The sequence below is a fragment of the Podarcis pityusensis genome, assembly GCF_964106645.2.
Source record: "Podarcis pityusensis genome assembly, chromosome: 4".
Taxonomy (NCBI): domain Eukaryota; kingdom Metazoa; phylum Chordata; class Lepidosauria; order Squamata; family Lacertidae; genus Podarcis; species Podarcis pityusensis.
The window spans coordinates 73667970-73687433 of record NC_138027.1 but is presented as its reverse complement, the minus strand read 5'-3'; the positions used below and the strand labels follow the sequence as shown (position 1 = coordinate 73687433).

The 19464-nt window shown below is 47.9% G+C and overlaps 1 protein-coding gene and 2 long non-coding RNA genes across 5 annotated transcripts in view; 1 reads left to right on the top strand and 2 right to left on the bottom strand.

The window, feature by feature from the left end:
- The window catches only part of LOC308474888, a 22020-nt gene extending 4160 nt beyond the window's left edge, over positions 1-17860 (bottom strand). Inside the window, exons 1-4 of one of the 2 annotated variants that reach the window (XR_013985003.1) lie at positions 17741-17860; positions 14614-14731; positions 7843-7948; positions 5452-5598 (exon numbers count right to left, since the gene is read on the bottom strand). This is a non-coding gene — a long non-coding RNA (uncharacterized lncRNA). The remainder of the gene's footprint in view (positions 1-5451; positions 5599-7842; positions 7949-14613; positions 14732-17740) is intronic. The other variant, XR_013985004.1, reaches the window with a different exon arrangement.
- Positions 1-17937, top strand: part of GABRG3 (gamma-aminobutyric acid type A receptor subunit gamma3) — a 310487-nt gene extending 292550 nt beyond the window's left edge. The window contains exons 7-10 of one of the 2 annotated variants that reach the window (XM_081001400.1): positions 1129-1191; positions 14557-14753; positions 16958-16987; positions 17474-17937. In XM_081001400.1, the coding sequence (XP_080857526.1) occupies positions 1129-1191; positions 14557-14753; positions 16958-16987; positions 17474-17752 (569 nt within the window). In that variant the 3' untranslated portion in view covers positions 17753-17937. Of the gene's footprint in view, positions 1-1038; positions 1192-14556; positions 14754-16957; positions 16988-17473 lie in introns of both variants that reach the window. The other variant, XM_081001399.1, reaches the window with a different exon arrangement.
- LOC308474904 overlaps positions 1-19464 on the bottom strand; it is a 106943-nt gene that overhangs the window by 15417 nt on the left and 72062 nt on the right. The gene's annotated exons all lie outside the window — the stretch shown is intronic.

The following is a 19464-nucleotide window of genomic DNA, read 5'->3' as shown; positions in this document are numbered from 1 at the left end:
TAGGAGTCTGAGCAGACCCTTTGGGAGTTCCCAATGTGCCCTATGCCACCCACACCATTACAAATACTATATAAATGGTGGCGTTATCTTCAAGGCTACTGTGGGGTGGGGACTGAGGCATACATCTGTTTTGACAGCAGCTGTGGAAGGGCACAGCAGTATTTTCCCTTAGGGTCCCAGGTCACATCAAGGACAATATGTAACGGTATATGCCTAACAACTTTATTATATTTGTGCTGTACATGTTTCAGATTAAATAAGTTGCCATATTCAAATACAGTGGTACCTCAGATTACATACGCTTCAGGTTACAGACTCCGCTAACCCAGAAATAGTATCTCGGGTTAAGAACTTTGCTTCAGGATGAGAACAGAAATCGTGCAGCAACAGCGTGGTGGCGGCAGTGGGAGGCCCCATTCGCTGAAGTGGTGCTTCAGGTTAAGAATGGACCTCCAGAACGAATTAAGTTCTTAACCCGAGGTACCACTGTAGTTCAAATTAGGGGTGGCTTGCCTATGAAGCGGGATGAGGCAGCCACTTTGGGCAGCAGATCTGGACCCCCTGGGAAGAGTGGTGGATTCACCCTATGCTGCTTCAGCCACCGCCACCTGCTCCTCCTCTCCACCCTCCCCTTTCATTCCCAAGCTGATCTTCACTCATCTGAACTGGTGGTGGTGCACTGCTATTTTGTAGTTTTCCTCAGGTGCCAGAATGTGTTGGGCGTTCCTTGTTTCAAATTTTAGATTCTGATTAACATAACGTTGAAGTCAAATTCAGGAGGAGTTGGGGGTTTTGTAGTAAAAAAATTAATAATGGGTGTGGGCCCTGGAAAAGTTTGGAAAGTTTGGCTCCCTGGCCCCAGTTGATGTTGCCATCACTGATATAAAGGTATTCTCTATTCAAAGCACTGTGTCGCCCATGAATGTTAACATTGTAAGTCATTACAGCAATGTTCTCTGTTTCCTTCTTCATGTGAGCAGACTCCCACTGGATTCTACAAGCCAGTTACCAAATTATACAATTTATTTATTCTTGCAGGTGATTATATAGTCATGACTATATACTTCGATTTAAGTAGAAGAATGGGATACTTCACTATTCAAACATACATTCCCTGTATATTAACAGTTGTCTTATCCTGGGTATCGTTTTGGATTAAAAAGGATGCCACACCAGCAAGAACAGCCCTAGGTAAGTTCTCAGAATTTTTGTGTGTGTCACGGTGGATTTGAATCCTGCCTATGTTCTTTGTCAGTAGAGAAATTCAATCTAATTTCCAGTGAACAATTGCTTCATGGCAAATATATATGTCAGAGAGAGAGAGAGAGAGATTGAGAAGTGGGGCTGGGGGAGAAAGAGACAGCTTGCATCCTGCAAATTTGGACATTCTGTTCCTGCCTGAGTAGTTTAACCATCAATCCCTCTTCCTAGGGAACTCTGGGGATTGTAGCTTTGTGAGGGGAGTCTTCCTAAAAACTCTCAGCACCCTTAACAAACCACAGTTTCCAGGACTTTTTAAAGTGGTAAAATAGGGATTTAATAGTATAGTGCAGATTAGAACAGGGTTTCTTGGACTGCAAACTCTATCTTTCTCATTGTTTTTGAAGCTCCCTAAGAATTATCATACAACAGTGAATGGGTATATGACTGGGAACCCAGTCGCCAGGTGATCACTACACAATTTCTCTAGCACTGCTACTGCTTTCACTGCCCCACACCAGTTCCCTGGGCTGTAGATACAATCAGTCGATATATTTCATACATCTATGGGCCAGGGCATTGCATTTTGGGTAACTTAAAATGGCAGACAGCCACCACAGGTGGGAGCTGAGCTTGGCTCCCCTTCAAAAGTGGCACCAGCAGCAGCAGCTGCTTCTGTAAAGCACCCAGACTCCTAGCAGATAGGCAATGAATGGCAGTGTGGCCAGGCTGGGTCAGTGAAGGGACCATTCAGGCACACAGGTCCCTTGATCAGGGACCAGTCTGGCCCAGTGCTGCTGCCAGACCTAGTTCAAAGTACCGTGGGACGTGCAAAATGATGGTCACACTCACACAAACCCAAAATCCAAGCCTTAGAAGAAAATGAAGTACTGTCACTGCTAATGGTGAGTTCAACCCCCTCCACCAAGAAAGTGTTGGAGAATTTCTTCTCCCCCTAGGGAAATCCCCCATTGGTAAAAACGTCCCCACAATTTCTTTGCCCACAGATAGGGCACACCTCTAGTTTGGATTTGTTGTGGTTAACTATGCAAATGTATAGGTGCAGTCTCCTCCTTATGATATGACATTGTCCAGGTTATTAATCCAAGCTGCTAGGACTACCATTGCAAGGTATCCTGAATGCAATGTTCTAAGAACAAGTCCACACAGACAGATTTGAATGAATGGGGCATGGCGGTGGATCCAACACAACAGGCAGAACTTTCAAATACTGCATCTCACCTCAAAGCACAATGAATGAGGTTTTTCCAATTCATCTACTCAGCTGTGAGTCATCAAACAATGAGAAATCAAAGTGAATCAACCCCAAGAGATTGGTCATGGTGAGGGAGATCAAGAAGACGGGAAAGGAATCCTGGTGCCCTTTATTACTTTACTGAAGAGATCGCGCTGTGAAAAGCACTACCATTGTTGTAGCGCGAAGTTATTAGGGGCAGTAGAAGGAGGACTCTGGACTGACTCAAAGCTCCTTTTCATGAACAGCGATGGCAGAGTAGTTACTGCATTTGGGTAACTGTGAGAAACCGGAGCCACACGCAGACACAATTTTGATGGCATGCAATTTTGATTCTGGACAAATTCTAAATCAACTGGTCCCAAACCAATTGCCTTTCACATGGTCAGAAAGCACGACTATGCATACACAGAGTTCTGTATGCACACGCAACCATTATGCGACTACTCATGGCAGTTCACAAGCCCTGTAGCTGGCTTAACAAATCTTTCATCTCCTCTACCAATATCTAAGGGACACGGGTGGCGCTGTGGGTTAAACCACAGAGCCTAGGACTTGCCGATCAGAAGGTCGGTGGTTCGAATCCCCGCGACAGGGTGAGCTTCCATTGCTTGGTCCCTGCTCCTGCCAACCTAGCAGTTCGAAAGCACATCAAAGTGCAAGTAGATAAATAGGTACCGCTCCGGCGGGAAGGTAAACGGCGTTTCCGTGTGCTGCTCTGGTTCACCAGAAGCAGCTTAGTCATGCTGGTCACATGACCCGGAAACTGTACGCTGGCTCCCTCGGCCAATAAAGCGAGATAAGCACCGCAACCCCAGAGTCGGCCCCGACTGGACCTAATGGTCAGGGGTCCCTTTACCTTTACCTTTTACCAATGTCTAGCTCAAATGCAACCATCCAGTAAGCCCCCACTGTTCCCTATTTCTCCTCCTGCTGCTCATGCTTGCCTCTCCTTCCTGCGGAAGGACCATTTGTTGGTGGGGGAGGAATTCTTCCAGATAACACTAATATCCCACACGAACAATTTCCCCCACTTATTAGAAAAGCCAATATAGGAGATTCTGCCTCCCTGTGGCTGGATCTTATCTGAAAAACAGTAAATCAGGGTGACTTAATATGTGATCTTCCAGATGTCTACTGGGCTAAAGTCAGGGGTGATGGGAACTGTGGTTCATAATATATAAGTCAAAGGGTAAAAAAAAAATCACACAGGAGGAACAGATTTAAAAATGCAGCCATCGGATAGCATCAAAAGTATAACAGCTGTAGTGTATGTCATGGGTTTTATTTCAAGATGAAGAAGTAGAACTTGTGGCGTTCCAGATGATGCTAAACAACGATGCCCATCAGCCCCTGCCAGGATGACCAATGGGCAGGAGTGATGGGAACTGTAGTCCAACAATTTCTGGAGGAATTCTGGTTATCTACCCCCATCAAAGATACTGATTTTCCAAGGGCTGCTAGTGTAATACATATGCAAAAAATGCCACAAACACACAGTTCAGCATACATATATGCATGTCATATTGAAGAAGAAGAAGAAGAGTTTGGATTTGATATCCCGCCTTTCACTCCCCTTCAGGAGTCTCAAAGCGGCTAACATTCTCCTTTCCCTTCCTCCCCCACAACAAACACTCTGTGAGGTGAGTGGGGCTGAGAGACTTCAAAGAAGTGTGACTGGCCCAAGGTCACCCAGCAGCTGCATGTGGAGGAGCGGAGACGCGAACCCGGTTCCCCAGATTAGGAGACTACCGCTCTTAACCACTACACCACACTAGCTCTCAATATTGGCTTACTTCTGGGTGATTATGTACAGAATTGCATGCTTTTGCCCCATATAAAGCATGTTTCACAGATATAAAAAGGGGAAGAGTTGTGTAACACCATCAAGGGACAAATATTAAAACTTTGCTATTGCCACTACTGTAGTATTGAAGAAGGGGATGAGAAACAGGCATTGTCAGTGGTTCCCCCCCCCCTAAAATTTTTTTAGGGGTACTCTCATTTTCCTACTCATATTTAAATACTGCCCCTCTATGAGGCCAAACTTAGATCCACAAAATGTTAAGGGGTATGCGTACCCCTGCATCCCCCCCCCAAAAAAACCCACTGGGCATTGCTAAATTTCTGTGTGTGCCCCCCCCCCCCACTTTAGATTAGGCATAGTTGTGGAAATGAGAAATGATTGGGCACAGCTGTGAATAATATTTCTCTATCAAAAGTGTGATGAAATGATGACAGAGCATGCTCTTGAATTAGATTTTCACAATGCTCGACTTTCTATAGAAGAACAAAGATCGTGTAAATGTCAAGTGGTTTTTAGCAGGCAGCAAAGCCCTCTGGCCCTGGCTTTCCACAAGCAGCTTGCTTATCACTGCAAACCTCTGTTATCAGTCTGATCAAAGGGAGGCATGGGTTAGAAGCTTAATCAGAGGATACTATTATCTTTTAAACATTTGAATGGTCAAGGGGAAATGAGGTTAGGAGATATTTGGCTGCAGAGGTGCAAGTCAGAATTCAAGGCTGCCCCAGGAGAGATATCAGCAGCAGATTTGTGGGACAGGGTAACGTCCTGGTTATCAAGATCCTATCCTCATCCAACAGCAGATATAGATAGGTAGCCGTGTTGGTCTGCCATAGTCAAAATAAAAAAAATCCTTCCAGTAGCACCTTTAAGACCAACTAAGTTAGTTCTTGGTATGAGCTTTCGTGTGCAAGCACACTTCTTCAGATACCTGAAGAAGTATCTGAAGAAGTGTGCTTGCACACGAAAGCTCATACCAAGAACTAACTTAGTTGGTCTTAAAGGTGCTACTGGAAGGATTTTTTTTATTTTAACAGCAGATATGTTAGCCATTAGGTCTTGGGAATCTTTTTGTAAGGAAATGTGCACCCTTCTTGTCCCGTTGACCTGAGTCAATAGATGAGATTTGAAACCTGGATTGAAATAGGGTCACCACATAATGAATTGCAAACTTCAACACTGATCTACGAACCCTTTGTGCAAAAATCCAGACAGCATCTTGAGAACATTGCAGGCGAGGCTTGCGGGCACACCCCTTCCCATCTCCTGTCTTTTGCATGTTCAGGTGAATGTCTGAATCCAGCTTGAAGTGTTGAAGCCCTTGCTGTCTGACTTCTCCCTGCCTCAAGACAGTAGGAAAGGGGAGGTTGTTAGGGTGGGTTGCAGGATCAGGGTGAACACAGTCCTGCTCACCCTACTGAGATCAGCTGTGGACAGGGTTGTGTTCACCCCAGTCCTGCTCTGAAGCATTTGATCAGGGGTCCTCCTGCTTGCATGTGCCCTTAACTGATCACTTGAGGCAGCCTTTCCTGTGTGTGGCCTGAATCAAGTCACTGTATCTTTATTCCCCATCTGTAAAACAAGAGTGAGAACAACATGGCTCCCGGGATCTGTGGGATGGCACACTAACCAAATAGTATCAGTAGCCAAAAACACATCTACATGAAACTGACAGATAGGGATGAATCAGATCTTCTATGTATGTATTGATTATTGCATTTATATCCCAACTTTTTTCCAAGCATGTCAAGATGGCACGCTTGGTTCTCTTTCTTCCCATGTTATCCTCACAAGAACCATGTGAGGTAACCTAGGCTGAAAGACTGTTCTGGGCCCAAGGTCATGTGGTGAGTTCCATGGCTGAATGGGGATTTGAACCCTCATCTGCCTAGTTCTAGTCCTAGTGCTAGTCCAGCGGTTCCCAATTTTTTCAAGGCAGAACCCCCTTGGCTCCATAAACTCACCCCCAATGCCCCCTAACCTGCCTATAAAAAGCATTATTCAAAATGACGAATGGAATGAACCACTAAGGAAGATAATAAAACAAGAACATTCAAAACAGTAGCAATTATTTGCACATTTGCTCAAAATCCAGTTGAAACTATTTCGTTTGATTAATTCCACAAAGCTGGTGAACTTGAACCAGTGATTCCAGCTTTTTGAAGTCTAATAGTCATCTCCTGTGCCCCACTGCCACCCTCTTGGCTTTCAGTGCTCCCCTAAGTAATCCCACCACCCCCAGGGGGCAGTTCTGCCCACTGAGGGAGCCACTGTTCGAGTCCAATACTCTAAGCACAACACTATGTGGTGTAATCCTGTACATACCCACTTAAAAGTAAGTCCCATTAAGTTCAATGGAGCTTATTCCTGGGCAAATAGGGATAGAATGACAGTCTAAAGATCTTCTATTCAAGCACCCATCCACCATCAGTTCTGTTTGTTTCATAGTTGGGCATTTATTTAAGTCTGAAAGTGGAAACCCTCCCAGGCAAAATAGTAAAGAGTGCCTGATTCCAAAAATACATTTGTTTACAATACAGCCAAAGGCTACCTGCTGAAAACATCCTTATGCCTCTATATCATTAATGTTAATTAGACAGAATGAATAGAGAGTCTCAGTGGGCCAAAAGCTCCCTGGGTGTAACTCCTATTAACCTCAGTTGAGATACATCAGAGAGAAATTTCGCTCAGTGAAATTAATTAGTGAAAATACCAGTGCTCTTGGCAGCTGCTCTTGGTGGTATGAAGAGAGGGCTTTATCCCCTTCAGCAAAGGTCTTAGTATGTGGTACGTTTTACGATGAAATAATGAAGATAATCAGAAAGTGGATAGGGAGTGGGGGAGAGAAATGGAAAATAATTCATTTTTTCTGGAGCTCTCAAATGATTTGATGAAGGTATAATTCTACAGTATAAGATACCTTGAGATCTTCGGCATATGTCAGAAGCAAGCAACATAAGACAAGTAGGATGTACCTGATCTGCTGAGGCTTTCCACCAGAAAACCACCTGTTGCTCTTTTTCTGTTTTCGTAACAGTGTAGCACCCACCCATTGGAATAAACAGTTTTTCCAGTGGAACCACAAGAGCTCAGAAACTTGCTTTTTCTGTGCCTCCCCCTATTCTGTTGAATAGCACTGCTGTTGAGATATCTGCGGGGGCCACTATTTGTACTGTCTGGAAACAACTGAAGACACTTTTCCCAAGTTGACAGGCTTCCCAAGCTAAATAAATGAGCCCTTGCTATGAGCATCCACTTGTTCTAGTTTTAGGCTTGTTTAAATATATTTGCTGTTTCATGGTTTTTAACTGTTTCTAATTATCTTATGTGCAAATCGCCTTGAGATGGTAGCTTAGGCAGCGACTGATAAATCAACAGTAATAGTAATCGATCGTTTGTAATCCAGCCGCACAATTTAGACTGTGCAGATTGATTGGAAAGCCAATCAAAAAATGACCTTTGCTTACAAGTGGCACTGATTGTTTAAATAGAAAGGGGCAAATCCCTCCATTCTGTTCTGTTTTGGCTCCACACTGATCTGCTTTTCTTTTCTTTACACACACACACACACACAAAGTCCTACCAAACTATATTGTGATTTGTGAAGCCCATGAAGAATGGAGTCATCTTTCTTCAACAAGAGAACGATAATTGAATCACAGTTCTGTTCTGCATCTGGGTGTGTTTTCCTTTCAAAAACATGAAAAGACATGTGTCAGGGGTTCAGGAGCAGAGGCAAGGGCAAGGGAGGAAACAGAGAGCGAGGGAGAGGAGGCAGAAGAAAAGATGAGTGATGACGACGACCCGAGATCTCCGAGTCTTTCCAGTGAATCAGAAGATTCACAGAAAGGAGCACCAGTGGCCAGGGCAAGGGGGGAGCCTAGGGGGACACCCCAGGAAGATAGAGCCAGAGGGGACTCAGAGGGGAGCAGTTGGAAATCAGGACCAGCGTCACCGCCAGAGAGCAGGGAAGAGGAAGGGCGCCAGGGATCAAGCGCTGGCAGCTCACAACAGGGGGGAGGGCACGAGTCAGGAGTGGCCACACCTCCATCGGGGAGCGAAGAAACGGTCAGACGGAAGGTGGAAGGTTGGGCGCGCGTGCCAAGTTCAAATGCACAGGAAGGTGGCGCAGTAGGCAGCCCGGAAAGGGAGCCAGGTCCTAAAGCCCGCCGAAAGGAGGGAGAAGAGTCAGGGGGGTCAGCGTCAGAGGAATCCCGGAAGGAAGAGACCCCGGGGGGCAGAGGGACCCAGAGAAGAACAGTCAGGCGGAAAAGGTGGAGCAAGGCTAGGATATTAAGTTGGTGTACAAGGGGCGGAGACTCAGATGGAGCTTCGCCGATCTAACCATGAGACGTAGAGTTGCACGCAGCAGCTTGAGAATGGAAACTGTAACTCAATAAAGACTTTTATTTAATGATCGCTGGCTAGCGTGATCCTCTGTGAGCTAGGATCTGGAAGCAGCTCTGACAGTAAGCTCCATCTCAAGATTGTGGGCATCTACGTCCTCGCGGAGAGGAGAGAAAGCGGGTGCCTACTAGCGAGCTCACGAACGGCAGACAACATGACGGCCGAACAGCAGATAGTGGAACTCAGAGAAGCAGTGACACGACTGAATGCCGAGGCTCTTGCATCCAGGAAGAGAGAGGAGGACGCAGCTGCCGCCTACAGGGATCTCCAGGTCAGGTTGGAAGTGCTTACGAAGCAAGGGCAACTGACACCCAAACCGGAGGGGATTGGGTTGGGGAGACGAACAGGCGGTCTGGTCTCTCACTTCGATGGGAATTTGCAACAGTACCCCAACTTTAGAGCAGATGTAATGTGTGCACTGCAACTGCTGAACAAAGACTTTAGAGATGAGCAAGAGAAGGTGGGATTCATCATGTCCCATTTGCATGGAGATGCTAAAGCATGGCTGCGCAATTTGTGGAGAGATAAGGATCCGGCGCTCCAAAATGCGGATGCCTTTATTAAAGCGATGGATGGGTGCTTTTTATCAAGCATTGACGTGGATCTTGCTCGGCAGGAGATACATGGACTGAAGCAAGGGAGGGCCAGCGTAAGGCAGTACCATGCCCGCTTTTTCGCTTTGGTCAGTGCCCTGGAATGGGACAGAGATTCGGCTCCTGTAAGAGACCTGTTTTGGGAGGGATTGCACGGCTCGGTTAAAGATGAAATTGCGAGGGGGAGAGACCCCGGACCACGCAGGAGATCGTTCAGAGGGCGCTGGCGGTGGGGGTGCGGCTGGAAGGACGTCCGTGGAGCAGGGACGAAGGGCGTGGAGGGCGCGAACCAGCCAGGGGCTCCTCCTTCCTTCCCAGAGAAGCAGCGCGTGCGCAATCCACGCCTCCGCCAGGAGGAGGAGCGGAACCTATGGAGGTTGGAGGTGCAAGGGCTCAGTCAGCAGCCAGAGCCCTAGCACCGGCAGCAGTGAAAGCGAAGCCTCCTAGAGGGAACAGGAAGTGTTACATCTGCGATGATCCGCAGCATATGGCGAAAGAGTGTCCCCAGAGGCTCCACAAGCACACTGCAGCCTCAGCAATGGTAACTGCAGCAACGCAGCAAGGACAACCACAGCAGGGAAACGAAGGAGTCTGGTTGGAGGAAGAGGCACTGGGGCCCAGCCAGACGTGTCAGTGAAGCAGTCCCCAGAGATTTTACAGCCCATGGACCCCCTCCCGCCCAAACCGGTAGTGAAGCTCACCGCGTCGCTCCAGCTGCCCAATGGAATCACCATGGACGTGCCAATCACCATTGACTCCGGAAGCAATGCGGACTTTATAGGGCAGGACTTTGTCGACCGGCACGCTATACAGTTGCTGCCTGCCACGCTGCCCCTGCAGGTTGTCACGGTGGATGGCAGGGAGCTGCTAGGGGGGCAAGTGGTGAAGCAGACGCCACCAATGGTGATGCGACTTGGGAATCACAGGGAAATCATCAGCTTCAATGTCACTCAACTATCGGACACGCCCATTGTATTGGGCATGAGTTGGCTGGACAAGCACAGCCCGACGCTGGCTTGGTACCAGAGGCAGCTGACCTTCGGCTCTTCCTTTTGCGCTGAACACTGCATCGTGCCCAGGCAGGAAGGAGGGGAAGAGGAGTCACAGCTGCAGCTAGGCACGCTGCAAGCGGTTCCCCACAAGTACGCAGAATTTTTGGAGGTTTTCTGCGAGAAAGAGGCAGACAGGCTACCCCCCCACAGACCATATGACTGCAAAATTGACCTGCTGCCGGGGGCGGCGCTGCCCAAAGGGAAGCTGTATTCCATGTCTGAGGACGAACTGCAGGAACTCAAAGAGTTCATAGATCATAATTTGGAGCGCGGTTTCATCCGAGAGTCCAAGGCAGCGGGGGGCAGTCCGGTATTCTTTGTTAAGAAGCGGGACACGCCCCAAAAAAGACTTGTAGTGGACTTTCGCATCTTGAACAGTGTGACCAAGCCATCGGACTTCCCCATGCCCCGAATCGACGACCTCCTCGCAAAGGTACGGAAGGGCAGAGTGTTCACCAAGTTGGACCTGCGAGGGGCATACAACCTCATTCGCATGCGGGAGGGAGATGAGTGGAAGACAGCCATGTTCACGCCCCTGGGCACCTACGAATATAGAGTTATGCCTTTTGGATTGCAAAATGGCTCCCACGTTTTTCAAGCTTTCATGCATCACGTGTTGGCGGGGCTCCTCTACAAGACGTGCGTCTGTTTCTTGGATGACATCCTGATCTTTTCGGAATCGCAGCAGGAGCATGACAGACACGTCAAGGAAGTGCTGAGCAGGCTACAGCAACATAGGCTTTACGCCAAGCTGGAGAAGTGCCAATTCGACGTGACCGAGGTGGATTTCCTGGGCTACAAGTTGTCTGATAAAGGGCTCGCCATGGACAGTGCCAAGGTCCGAGCAGTGTTGGATTGGAAAAGCCCACGCAACCGGAAGGAGGTCCAACGGTTTGTCGGCTTCGCGAACTTCTATCGCAAGTTTATCAAAGGCTTTGCGATGCAGACAGCGGCCATCACGGACACGCTCAGCTCCAAGAAAAAGAAGTTCATCTGGACAGAGCAGGCGGAGCAGTCCTTTCAGGCACTCAAGCGTCTCTTCGCGTCGGAAGAGCAGCTGCTTCATGTCAACCCCAGCAGGCCGATGAGGGTGGAGACAGACGCTTCGGACAGAGCCGTGGGAGCAGTCCTGCTGCAGAAAGACCCGCAGGGGGTTTGGAGGCCGGGAGCGTTTTACTCAAGGAAGCTCAGCAAGTCCGAACAGAACTACACCATCTGGGACAGGGAGTTGCTGGCCATTCATGCAGCGTTCAAAGCGTGGAGGCACTTCCTGATCGGCGCCAAGCACACGGTGCAGGTCTGCACGGACCACAAGAATCTAGAGCACTGGCGCACGGCACAGTTCCTGAACCAGAGGCAGATACGTTGGGCTGAGTTCTTTGCGAATTTCGACTTCCGAATAGAGTATGTCCCGGGGGACACCAACATCATGGCGGATGCTCTCTCCCGTAAGCCACAGTATCTGGAGGAGGCAACGCCAGCGGCCGCCATGCACATCTTCGCACCGACAGTGTGGGCGTGCGCGGCGGCAACAGTTGACCTGGATGCGGTGCGACGAGCGTTGCAGGATGACTCCTTCGCGCAAGCAAAGATGGCAGAGGTGCACAGGGGCACGGCAGCGACCGACGAGTTCCAGCTGCGAGATGGTTTGCTCATCCGTAAAGGGGCCATCTACGTGCCGGGAGACGAACTTCGCGCCAAGGTACTGCAGCAGCTGCACGACGCGCCCACTGCCGGGCACTTTGGCAAGGAGAAGACGGTGGAATTAGTAGCCAGAGACTTCTGGTGGCCTGGAATGAGAGGGGAAGTCGCGGACTACGTGGCGAGGTGTGACACCTGCCAGAGGGCCAAACCAGTGCACAGACCGCCGGCCGGACTGCTGGAACCGCTGCAAGCTCCGTTCGAGCCATGGGAGAGAGTGGCCCTGGACTTTGTCACGGATCTGCCCAGCTCGAGGGGCAAGACGGCTGTGCTGGTGGTGGTGGATTTGTTCTCCAAGATGGCACATTTCATTCCGTGTGCGAAGGTGGCCACGGCGGAACAAACCGCCAAACTGTTCATAGACCACGTGTTCAAGGTTCACGGTCTGCCGTGGTCTATTCTGTCCGACCGAGGGCGACAGTTCATCTCAAACTTCTGGCAGAGGCTGATGGGCTTCCTGAACGTCAAGATCAACCTGGCGTCGGCTAGACACCCGCAGACCAACGGGCAAGCGGAGCGGGTCAATGCCATCATGCAGCAGTACCTGAGATGTTATGCGAATCAACAGCCTGCGACGTGGGTGGATTACCTGCCTCTCGCTGAGTTCGCCTACAACAACACGAAGCACGTGTCCACGGGGGTCACGCCGTTCTTCGCCAACAACGGGAGGCACCCTAGAACCTTCCCGGGACTGGAAAGAATGGGGGAGGGGGAGCCGCAGACAGCAGATGCGTTCGCGTCGGAGTTGCAGGAGGTCCACGATCAGCTGCGGCGGCACCTGGAGCTGGCTAAACACGCATACAAGGTACAAGCGGACAAACACAGAAGGGTTGGCGAAGAGATCCATGTGGGAGACTGGGTCTGGTTAGCAGCCCACGCAGTGCCGGCCAGGTCGTTGGCGAAGAAGAAACTAGGGCATAAACAACTGGGGCCCTACCAAGTCGACGAACAGGTCAACCCGGTGGCTTTCAGGCTGGCTCTTCCGGAGGGTTCCAGAATGCATCCGGTGTTCCACAGATCGGTGCTCACTCCCTACAAGGCACCTCACAGGTTTCAGGAACCAGGAACGGCACCGGGTCCGCTCCGAGAGAGAACCGGGCAAGGGGGAGTGGCACAGGAGGAGCGCATCAACGAAGTCACGGAGATTTTGGACTCCAGATGGGGGGAAGAGGGGGTAGAATACCTTCTCGCCAAGGAGGGCACCCCGGCCAGTGCCAACAGCTGGGTGCCGGGCTACGCTTTAGACGAACCTCTGCTCAAAGAAGAGTTTCATGCCCTCTTCCCACATAGGCCAATGCCAGCAGACTTTTTCGACGACTGGCTTTTCACGCCCACGCTTTCAGCCAGCACGTTCCGGGGGTTCGACTCGGACGAGGAACCGACACGAGACGCCCGTTCCCCAGAGGGGTCACCCTCGGGATCTGCTTCAGAACCCTCGTATTGGTGGGATGATCGACCAGAGGAGCAGTTCCGCAGAAGGTGGCTGGAGGGTCCAGGACGAGCAACGTCTCCAGAAGGCAACGAGGGAGAGACGGACATGGACGTTTTCGGGGACGACCCGGGTTTCGAGCACGGCGGCACAGAGATGGAAGCGGAGGTGACCGTCGTCAACGAGAGCAGGGAGGAAGAACCGGAAGACTTCGGATGGCGGCCCGCCACGGGAAGCGAACTGTATCCGACATTCGTCCCCCTGACACGGCAGCACCCAGATCCCGCACCGGAAGGAGGGGAGGGGGGAAGAGGGGGCTTCGAGGGGGGGATGGATGTCAGGGGTTCAGGAGCAGAGGCAAGGGCAAGGGAGGAAACAGAGAGCGAGGGAGAGGAGGCAGAAGAAAAGATGAGTGATGACGACGACCCGAGATCTCCGAGTCTTTCCAGTGAATCAGAAGATTCACAGAAAGGAGCACCAGTGGCCAGGGCAAGGGGGGAGCCTAGGGGGACACCCCAGGAAGATAGAGCCAGAGGGGACTCAGAGGGGAGCAGTTGGAAATCAGGACCAGCGTCACCGCCAGAGAGCAGGGAAGAGGAAGGGCGCCAGGGATCAAGCGCTGGCAGCTCACAACAGGGGGGAGGGCACGAGTCAGGAGTGGCCACACCTCCATCGGGGAGCGAAGAAACGGTCAGACGGAAGGTGGAAGGTTGGGCGCGCGTGCCAAGTTCAAATGCACAGGAAGGTGGCGCAGTAGGCAGCCCGGAAAGGGAGCCAGGTCCTAAAGCCCGCCGAAAGGAGGGAGAAGAGTCAGGGGGGTCAGCGTCAGCGTCAGAGGAATCCCGGAAGGAAGAGACCCCGGGGGGCAGAGGGACCCAGAGAAGAACAGTCAGGCGGAAAAGGTGGAGCAAGGCTAGGATATTAAGTTGGTGTACAAGGGGCGGAGACTCAGATGGAGCTTCGCCGATCTAACCATGAGACGTAGAGTTGCACGCAGCAGCTTGAGAATGGAAACTGTAACTCAATAAAGACTTTTATTTAATGATCGCTGGCTAGCGTGATCCTCTGTGAGCTAGGATCTGGAAGCAGCTCTGACAACATGCTTTCATTTGCAGGTATCACCACCGTATTAACCATGACCACTCTCAGCACCATTGCAAGAAACTCCTTACCCCGTGTGTCCTACGTCACTGCCATGGACCTCTTTGTGACTGTGTGCTTCTTATTTGTGTTTGCCGCTCTGATGGAATATGCCACCCTCAACTACTACTCGAGTTGCAGGAAGCCACACTGCACAAAGAAGAAAAAGTCGGTAAGATGAGGTGGGGGAAGTGGGGAACCAAACTTCTGAATTAACAGATGTTGAGTGGTATCCAACGTTTTCACACCTCTGCAACATGCAGGAAATATTATGCAATTTTCCAAATTATTATGATAGTGCTTCTGTGCTGTTTTCCGATGTTCCTTTAACCTGTTGCATTATGGAAATGTGGATTTTCGACTGATATGCTAGCAGGTCACATTAAATTTCATTTGCACCAGTGAGTGTGCTGTGACACAACCATGAGCATCACGGAACATTAGAAACCAGGGCAGAAGGTTGGCATGGAAGTGTTGCTCCACTTGTCGGTATAATAACAACTTGCGCAATTCCCAGAGTGGTTTAACAGTCAATACCTCTTTCTGGGGAACACTGGAGAAGTGTAGCTCTGTGAGGCAAACAGAGGTCTCCTAACGACTCTCAAGACCTTTAGGAAACTACAGTCCCCCAAATTTGGGGGGGGGGAATCCATGTCTGCTTTAAGTGGCACCACAGGTGTGAAAGTGGACCAGGAGAAGAATTGGAATACGGATTGCAACACAGTAGAACAGACTTTCCCAACCTGGTACCCTGCAGATGTTTTGTTCTACAACTCCTATCCTCTCTTGGCCATGTTGACTGGTGTGGATGAGAGTTGTAGTCCAGAACATCTGGCGGGCATAAAGTTGGTCAAATGCGGCAATTTTTCTATTCACAAGAGCATAATAATAATAATAATAATAATAATAATAATAATAATAATTTTTTATTTGTACCCCGCCCTCCCCAGCCAAGGCCAGGCTCAGGGCAGCTAACAAGCAATAATAAAAACAAGTTGAATGATTACAACTTAAAACAAAATTAAAATACAACATTAAAATATTGAAACATTAAAATATTAAAATGCCTCATCGCAGGAGGAGAAGGAAAAGAAAAAAGAAAGAGAGGGAGGGAATCAAATTGGCTCCAAGCCAAAGGCCAGGCGGAGCAACTCTGTCTTACAGGTCCTGCGGAAAGAAATCAGATCCTGCAGGGCCCTGGTCTCATGAGGCAGAGTGTTCCACCAGGCCGGAGCCAGAGTTGAAAAGGCCCTGGCTCTGGTTGAAGCCAATCTAACTTCCTTAGGGCCTGGGACCACTAGGGTGTTGCTATTTGTGGACCTTGAGGCTCTCCGTGGGGCATACCGGGAGAGGCGGTCCCGTAGGTACGAGGGTCCTAGGCCGTGAAGGGCTTTAAAGGTCAAAAGCAGCACCTTAAATCTGACCCTGTACTCCACCGGGAGCCAGTGCAGCTTGAAAAGCACTGGATGAACATGCTCCCATGGCAGGGACCCCGTGAGGAGCCTCGCTGCAGCATTCTGCACCCGCTGGAGTTTCTGGGACAGCTTCAAGGGCAGCCCCGCGTAGAGCAAATTACAGTAGTCAAGCCTGGAGGTGACCGTCGCATGGATCACTGTGGCCAGGTCGGGGCGGGAAAGGTAAGGGACCAATTGCTTGATGCAGCGAAGGTGGAAAAATGTCGCCTTGGCTGTCGCTGTAACCTGCGCCTCCATGGAAAGGGAGGCGTCAAGGATTACACCCAAACTCTCCCTTCTGCTTTACACAGACCATATTGAAATTTTACAATTCCCATGGTTTTGTAGACTTGGCTTTATATATATATATTTTACAAATAAAAAGGTATTGTGATTTTTTTTCCCTCTAAGCCACAGGGGAAGGGTTAATATGTGCCTTTGCCTGCAGGCAGGACATTAATATGTAAAAGTTTCAAGTAGCTCAGTGATGTATTCATCCTTCTCTGAAGTAGTGATATATATTTTTTCTTTAATGTTTTAATGCCATGGATGAATCATGGGGAGCACCCCCATGTCATTAAACATAACAGCCTGATTCATGACCCGTGAATCCCATTGATTTTAAATTAAGCTCACATTTTATTGCTTCCCGTTGAAACCCATGGAAGTGAAAAGGGCTTACTTTGGGCTGGATCTTGCCCACAGACAGGATCTGGACAATTCAGTTTAGATACAGAAAGTGAGGATCCTAGACATCTTATGGGATGTTTAAGATCCTCATGTTCTGTATCAAAACTCCCCTCCTCTTTAATATTTGAGAAGCTGGCAAAAACGTATAAACGTTTACACCATATAATGTGTATTCTAGTCATGTCATTTCTTCTGAGTTTTTCTTCTTATTCTCTGATTTCTTTTACTTGAGCTACCTGATGTCAGTTTCGGGCACATGATGGTGAGTACGGTTTTTAAACTTCTTTAAAAAAAATTAATACAGCCTAAAATGTTGCTATGAATGGAAACATTTTTTTCTGCTTTCTTCTTCCCCTGAGCTTTATGAATGCAAATTGAAATAAAACTGAAGTAAATAAATGCTTCACCTTCATGCTTCTTTATACTTTGCCTTAATACAAAAACACAGGTTTTGATTCAACAAAAAGAATGTGTCTATTAACCTTAAGACTTTAGTTGTTTGTACTTGGCGCTAGCCCACTGTGCAGCTTTTCACCATGCAGAGTTTACCAATGAAAGCTGTGGACATGGTACAGTTAAGCTGTACCATTCCTTCCTGAATGCTGAAGTGGTACAGTCCTAGGGGGATGTCTGCACTCTATGATTTCTCTGCTTGTCTAGACCAGCCCAAAGTATCTGCATGCCAAAACTCTGATGTCCCTCTAGTAGCCAAGGTACTATCTCTTCTGTCCTCTCTTTCCCCCCCTAGAACTATTCTGTGCTAGAGATGAGGCCTCCTCCTACAGTCATCGCATTGAATAATGCCATGTACTGGCAAGAATTTGAAGACAATTGTATCTATGAATGTCTGGATGGGAAGGACTGCCAGAGCTTTTTCTGCTGTTATGAAGAATGTAAATCCGGTTCATGGCGGAAAGGAAGGATACACATAGACATCTTAGAACTAGACTCTTACTCAAGGGTCTTCTTCCCAACATCATTCCTGCTGTTTAACTTGGTGTACTGGGTTGGATACCTCTATCTCTAGAAATGGTGAAGGAAACTGTGTTTTCACACTTCTTAGGGATGGAGAACATGTGGAAGATAAGGACCTGGCCAGTGTCATCGCACAGAGTAAAGGTCATCTTACGCTTTGTCATCAGAGAAAGAGAAGATTTTATTTACACCTTTGCCTGGAAAAAAACAAACAAAATAAAATATTCATTTCAAGTATGAGATTATTATTATTATTTTGCTAAGCACACCAGACACTATTGTATAACAAATGTTTATTTATTGTTCCTACATAATGGAGGATTTGCTGGTGTGTTTTTTTCCTGGGTTACCACTTGCTACGTAGCGTTCAGGCAAGAAGGCTGAAGACAAGTACTCATTCATACATTATTCCCACCAACTTTTAAATACATTCTGGGAGCAAATGTTTATTGGTGTGGACTATCTATGATGTTCATTGAAAAGCCACTGGTATTCGTTTCATGGGATTTATAATATTTTTGTCTTGGTTTTAATTTGAGGGTTTTTAAAAAAAATGTATGATTGAATTGAAACCTAAACATTTGCTTCTCATGAATATAGAGGTGTTGGTGTTACTAATGTAGCACCCCTTTAATACAAGTTGTGAAATTAATCTGACTGGTCGAACACTGCAGGAAATTATTTCTAGAATAACGTACTTGAATCTTGATAAGGCTTAGCTTGTTTATGGTAGTGTAGCAGATTGTAGCTGATTGGGTGTACGGTTCACTATATAATAGCACTAGGAGGATGTGATTAATTGCAGGCTACCATTAAGTTTCTTCCATACATTAGAGTTTCTTTTTCATGGATATTTAGGAGTGAGGGAAAGCTACTGATCCAGCCTGTTTTGTTTCATTCTGCCCGTGCAGAATAAAACTCATGTACCTCAGAGTGCAATTCTATACCTGAGTTATGCTAGCTGACTGGACTTAGGAAGTGGCAAAAACTCCACTCTGACAGTGGAGATGACGTCACACCAACAGACGACCAACATAAATGTGAGTATAGAATTGCTCTGCTTATCACCATTCCATGTGAGCTCACATGTTATCCCTCACACATTCAAGGGTCCCCATTCATTCCATTGGAAAGCCCTAATCTGTATGTGCTATCCTTTGAGTTCATGAACTGGATAAGAATGGGGGGAAGCGCTTGTTAGTGAGGGAATTCCACACACTTTGGAGTAGCAGCACTGGTAAGCATTCCTCTGTATTGGCACAACAGAAGCCTTATGTGTTCAAACAGGATTTTCTTGGGAAAGAAGTGAAATACTGCAGCTTCAGTTGTAATAAAGAGTGCATTTTGAAAAGTTATTATGGATAAGAGATATTGGGATTTTTTTAAAACTATTAATAGATTTTAAACTGGAAATGTGTTTTGTACTTTTGGTACACAGACATTAAATTGCTGAAAGTGTCACATTTTTTGTGTTGTGCAAACTGTTCATTATTGTGAAGCCCTTCATATCCCTTCCAAGAGTCCTGTATAAATGTGCCAAGATATCTACATTTTCTTTTTTAAAAGTTTTAAGTATTACTTCTGTCAAAAAAATTCCACCAACTTTGAATAGAATGGCATTTTCAAAAGTGTACTCTCAATACCATCAAATGCCTTTTTCTGTCAATTTGTACCCTTAATTCTGCTTATTCCAAAATGGATATGATTGCCTGTGGTGCACAGTTCATATTGTTCTATTTATTTTCATTTTCTTCTGAAATTGGG